This window comes from Schistocerca americana, chromosome 2 (genome assembly GCF_021461395.2).
Source record: "Schistocerca americana isolate TAMUIC-IGC-003095 chromosome 2, iqSchAmer2.1, whole genome shotgun sequence".
NCBI classification, from domain to species: Eukaryota; Metazoa; Arthropoda; class Insecta; order Orthoptera; family Acrididae; genus Schistocerca; species Schistocerca americana.
The window spans coordinates 305,048,260-305,054,259 of NC_060120.1; the positions used below are offsets into that span (position 1 = coordinate 305,048,260).

Below are 6,000 nucleotides of genomic sequence, written 5' to 3' on the forward strand. Positions count from 1 at the left end.
TCCAGCATCACTCACCTGGAAGCCCTGAGAGTTGGGCCTGTACTAATGCAGGTTTCTCCACTACACGATGGCATTGATAAGTCCATATAGAGTGTAATTGGGACCATCCTTTCGGCAGCGACTTCAGGATTCTTTCTTCCTTGGGTTCTCCCTGATGGAAGACTGGCTCTTGGTGGATGCCCAAAATTGCTGCCGCTATTAAAGACTGCCGTCGTGCCCTCCAATGCTACAAATGGCATCCATGTCTTGACTGCCTCATGGCCTTTAAACGACTTAATACCCAGGCCTGTTATCATTAAATGCCAGAAACAGGTTTATGGAAGTAACATGGCTCTGTCATAGGGCTGCCCACTCCATCTTCACAGCTATGGCCAAAGGTCAGGCGCATTTTTGTTTTGGTCACCATCCTCGTACAGGTGTCCCTGAAATTTCCCTGAATGATGTCATTTTCACCATTCTGGACTCTACCATCGAGCGTTTTGCTTGGCATTACACCCAGACCTCAGCATCAGTTCACTATTCACCCGCCTTCTACTTTCTCAGACACCATCTGAAATGCTTAAACACCATCTGAAACGACTCCCATTATCTTTCATTCTCTGGTGCCTTATAATGCCCCAATTAGCAAGTAGGAATTCATCAGCACCTTCCTCTCTACCCTAATATGGTTCATGGACCAGACTGTGTGCACAACCAAATGCTTCAACACTTATCGGTGGCCAGCTGACATCATATACTTACCCTTTTTCACCATCTCTGAAGTGAGCGGGAATTCCCTTCTCAGTGGCGAGAAAGTGTCATTATTCCTGTTTTGAAACTGGGTAAATTGTATCTTCAGATGGACAGCTGTTGTCTGATCAGTTTAAACAATGTGTTACTTGAAAGTATGGTGAATCAGAGGCTGTTTTGGATCCTTGAGTCTTGGGACCTTTTGGCTTCAACCCAGGATGGTTTTCACTGAGGCCACTCTACTGCTGATAATTTAGTCCACCTGGAATTTGCTACCCAAATGGTTTTTACCTGGTGTCAGCACTTCATTGCAATCTTCTTCAATCTGCATAAAGCTGATAGTACCACATGGTGCCACCACATCCTTGCAGCCTTAACATGAGTTTTTATTCATAACTTTTTCTCATGTTGCACTTTTCAGGTACAGATTGGTGTCTCCTGTAGCACCTCCCATATGCAGGAGAATGGGGTTCCACAGTGTTCTATTTTGAGTGCCCGGTCTCTTTTTAGTGGCCATCAATGGTCTGATGGCAGCTGCAGGTCGTATGGTGTGCCCCTCTTCGTATTCTGATGATGATGATTTTTGGTGTGCATCACTGAACACAGATGGCAGGGAGCAATACACCAAATGCAACCTTGGGCTCTCACTCATGGCTCCCATTTTCCAACTGACAAGACCTGCTTTATACATGTCTGTCGTTGCTGTACCATCCATCCCAATCTGGATCTGTATCTCCATGGCCACTCCCTCAAGTGTTGTGGCTTCCCCATCTTCGTCAACTAAAACAGACATAGTGGTTGAACCTCAATGCTCTTCAATGTCTCAGCAACACCAACTGTGGCATGGATCACTCTGCTAAAAATATACTTACCTCAGCAAATTAAGGATATCAAAGATAGTGCATTGGTAAGCATGATGCCTTCTTCATTTCATAAACAAGAAGAGGATAGAGTGAAAAGTAAAGGTGGATTAATAGAAAGAGAAATGACAAGTGAAATTAATTGAGCAATTAATAACTTGAAGGAATGAAGAAAACAAGGAAAACACAAAATAGAGGGAGAGGGAACAATGAAGGTAAAATTTTAAGAAAAACTGAAGCTTTAAATCCAAGAGAGTACTGGAATGGGAGAACATGTTTTAAATAAAATTCCTATCTGTAGAGTTAAGAGAAACTAGTTGTAGGTGAGTGGACCCAGTTCTCCCATGTAGCGTAACAGGCATTTAGGTCCCTGAAGTTACACTATAGAACATGCTCAGAACTGGGCACTAGGTGTTCCAAAGGCAGGCAGTTCTTGTGGCCATGCACTAGTGCACCATTCCACGAGTAATCCCACGTAATCACAATGTCTCAGTTCAAAAGACCATGTCGCAGACAGGCAGTTGATATTTCACTTATTCCATACTAATTTATTACAAAGTATTTTTCTCAGCAATGCTATTATGGGCGTTTAAGGTTGGAACTGTTAGATCATCATATGATGCGTTTTGTCTGGGAAAGCTTGACAGAAATCATGAATTAATTTTTTCTCCTTTCATTTGCTACCTGTTTTAATATATTGATTGTATTCATTCATACATGGGAGACTGTAATAATTTATATTATAATGATCAGTTGTGAAAGTTTATTTCATTATATTATAAGCAATATTCTTGGTGCAAACATATTTTAAGGAATAATTGTCTGTTGTAGCTTGCTTCAATGATCTCATGTAGCCTGAAAACTCAGGGCCGAGATCCATATGCATCCAACTGGTTAGAACGCCTGCGACAAATCAAACGCCTTCGTACCAAGGTTCTACAAGAGTCAACACAAAATGGTTCAGAGAGCAGTGAAAATGAACGCATTTCAACTTCTCCTCGAACAGGCAAACGTGTTCATGTGGATGATTTCACGGAATATACATAGAAAATGGCATAATTATTCCGCTTGCTACTTATGTGTACATATGTTAATACTGTTATCACTTTAAATGATGGATGCTGGAACGCTGGAATTTTATTTAATATTTTACATAATGTGTGCATGTGTGTGATCAATATTACTTGGTGAAAATGAGAAAAGTATTAAAAAAATAAACATCAAACATAATATTTTTGTGTAGTGACTAACATCCTTTCATGTTTATACAATGCAGATCATTTGTTGAATATTGTACCAGTGCCAAGAACTTAAACACACATGGAAAATGTTTTCATTTACCTCTTCAACATATGCTTCATTTGCCTTCTAAACCAATATTTTTAAATATTAGTTTTGATATAGGTTGTAAATATTGTGTGCCTAGTCACATCTTGTCCAAAAGATTTTACACCTTCTTGTAGAAACAGTAAACAGCCAGTCAGTTGCAAATCAGAAACCCCTTTATCATGGTTTCAACATTTATGAAAACATCATTTTCAGAAGGGAAATGTGGACAAGACTTTTTATAAAAACATTGAAACTATGGTAAAGAGATTTTAATAAACCTTGCAGTTTGCAACTGATTGGCTGTCTACTATTTCTACAAGATGATTTCATTCTGCAGTTTCTGCTCCAGCCAAGTACAAAATTTTAAGGTTTTACATCTCTAGTACATGTATTTCCATAGAAGATCTGTTCAGAAATGATGCTGCAATACAGTTTATAATATGTGTATGAAAAATGTGAAGGAGAAGTGATGCATTACACACACTTTTCCATAAAATTTCCAAAAAATGATCAGTAGTAACCTAAGACCCAACTTTAAATGTTCTTAGTGAAAGATAGAGAGAATAACTATCCAACTATATTTTGCTTTAGAAGAACAGCAGTAAGTGGCAATCTTCTCGTATGAAAAGGAATAGTATCACTGTTAGTTCATAAGCCTGTACACTTGTTTTGATAAGGAAATGTGCAAGTAAGTGATGTAGAATTTCATTTTGTTTTTTTTTTCTTTTTCTTCCTCTCTGCATCTACATACTACATACATATTCTGCAAGCAACTGTATGGTGCATGACTAGAGTGTATGTAATACTAGTTATTCCCTTTGTTCTAGCTGCAAATGGAGTGACGGAAAAGCCGCTGTCTATATGCCTCCATGCAAAACATAATTCCTCTTATCTTGTCTTAGTATTCTGTAGGTGAAGTGTACACTGGGGGAAGTAAAATTGTCCTGCAGTCAGCCTTGTATGCCAGTTTTCTACATTTTCTCAATTTTTTTTTCACTAAACAAATTAGATATTTAATCAACATGACATTTAGCATACCACCAGTACTGTATTTGAACATTACAGGACTGTTTTTCCTACTCATCTATAAGGTGATTATTATTAAAGATAAATTTTCAAACCTCTTTAGAAATAACACCACTGGTCAGAATTACGTCAAATTGCAACAAAATATTATCTGAGAAGGGGGAAAATGTATGACAGAAGAAAAATAAATAGTTACAAAATGTAGCAATAGATGGCACAGTAAGCATCATAATTTAATAGTGGTCAACTACAAATGACGAATGAATCATACAACAATGCCTAAGGTGTACGTTTGACATTAAACAAACTCTACTACTCAGTGTACATTGGTGTACAGGAGTGATACTGTTAGTTGCATAAGCCCATCCACCACGGCAAGGTCACATCACATTGGATGGGAAAAATCAGTTTTTAACTGTCCTGAGGCCAAAACTGCATAAAAAGCATCAATCAAAATAAAATTGGATTATTAATTTCTGTGTGACTGGCGCAAAATTATGATGTCTACCGTTTTCTGCAACAAGTTGAAATCGAAAAGCAGCATGTTCCACAACTGATCGAAATGTTTCTGGGGTCACATTCAGAATGTGTTATGCAATGTGTGCCTTCAATGCAGCTAAGTTTGCAGTTGGAACACTGAACAAAACATCTTTCAGTTAGCCCCACAGCCAGAGGTCAAACGGATTAAGATCAGGTGATAGGGACAGCCAGGCTGTAGGAAAATGGCGGCTGACAATTCTAGCGTTTCCAAAATGGCGCTTCAGCAGCTACTTAACTGGATTTGCAATGTGTGGAGGTGGGCCATCTTGCATAAAAATGATCCTATCCAAACTATTGGAGAGCTGGAATGACGTGGTTGCCCAAAAGACACTCATAGCGCTTACCAGTGACGGTACAGGTAACAGAACTGGAAGCACCTCTCTCTTCAAAAAAATTTGGCCCCATGATAAATAATGCCATAAACCCGCACCACACAGTAAACTTTTCAGGATGAAGTGGTACTGGTTGATTTGTATGTGGTTTTTCCATTGCCCATATTCAATAATTCTGTGTATTGACATATCCTGTCGGATGGAAGTGGACTTTGTCTGTCCACAAAATCTTCCACGGCCAATAATCGTCCACTTCCATGTGAACAAGAAATTCTAAAGCAAAGGTCTCTCTTGCTTGCATGTCAACAGGAAGCAACTTGTGCGCATGGATAATTTTGAATGGATAGCAAAGAAGAATGTGTAATAGAATTTTACACACCATGCTCATGGGTATGTACAGTGTTCGGGCAATTCTCTGTGCCCTACATGTTTACACACCACCACTCATCTCCTCCTGAATTGCTGTGGCCACTGCTTCCACTGACGAATCAATTCGATTCCTCCCTCTACCAGGTTGCACACCAAAAGAACCCGTCTTTATGAATTTCCGATTCATTTTCTCCAGATCCACGGCAGTCATCGGACCAACGCCTTTTTTCAAACACTTCAGTGTCTGGAACTTCTGCAGAACAGCATGTGCACAGTCACCATTCTTGTAATACAGCTTTACAAGCAGAGAGCGATCCTTCATTGAGACAGTCATAGCGAACGTCGCAGACACAGAAGGAGGAAAAACCATGTATCCTGCGTGTTTATACCAACTTCAATAGGTCATGCACGACACGTGTTTTCATTTACGTATTCTGAGACATACAGCGCCATCTATTGATCAATTTTCACACTATTTTTCTTCTTCTGCCATACATTTTCCCCCTTCTCCAATAATATACCGTTGCAATTTGACGTCATTCTGACCAGTGGTGTTATTTCTACAGCATTTTGAAAGTTTAATTTTAATTATAACCATCCTGTATATTTAAATTTAGAGTAAGCTGCCATTCATCACACCAAATAAAATTTCTGTCCAAGTTAACTTGTATCATCCTACAGTCACTAAAAGACAACCCTTTCCCATACACTACAGTATCATCAGTAAACAGTCACAGATGGCTGTTCACTGTCTTTTAGATTGTTTTATCACACTTCCCCAAGGCACTGCTGACAATACTCTTATCTCTGATGAA

The 6,000-nt window shown here is 39.1% G+C and overlaps 1 protein-coding gene across 2 annotated transcripts in view; it reads left to right on the plus strand.

Moving 5' to 3' along the window:
• LOC124592129 (tuberin) overlaps positions 1-2,819 on the plus strand; it is a 303,826-nt gene extending 301,007 nt beyond the window's left edge. For both annotated transcript variants that reach the window (XM_047131806.1, XM_047131807.1), the window contains exon 32: positions 2,421-2,819. In XM_047131806.1, coding sequence (XP_046987762.1) covers positions 2,421-2,636 — 216 coding nt within the window. In that variant the 3' untranslated portion in view covers positions 2,637-2,819. The remainder of the gene's footprint in view (positions 1-2,420) is intronic.
• Positions 2,820-6,000: the final 3,181 nt, after the last annotated feature.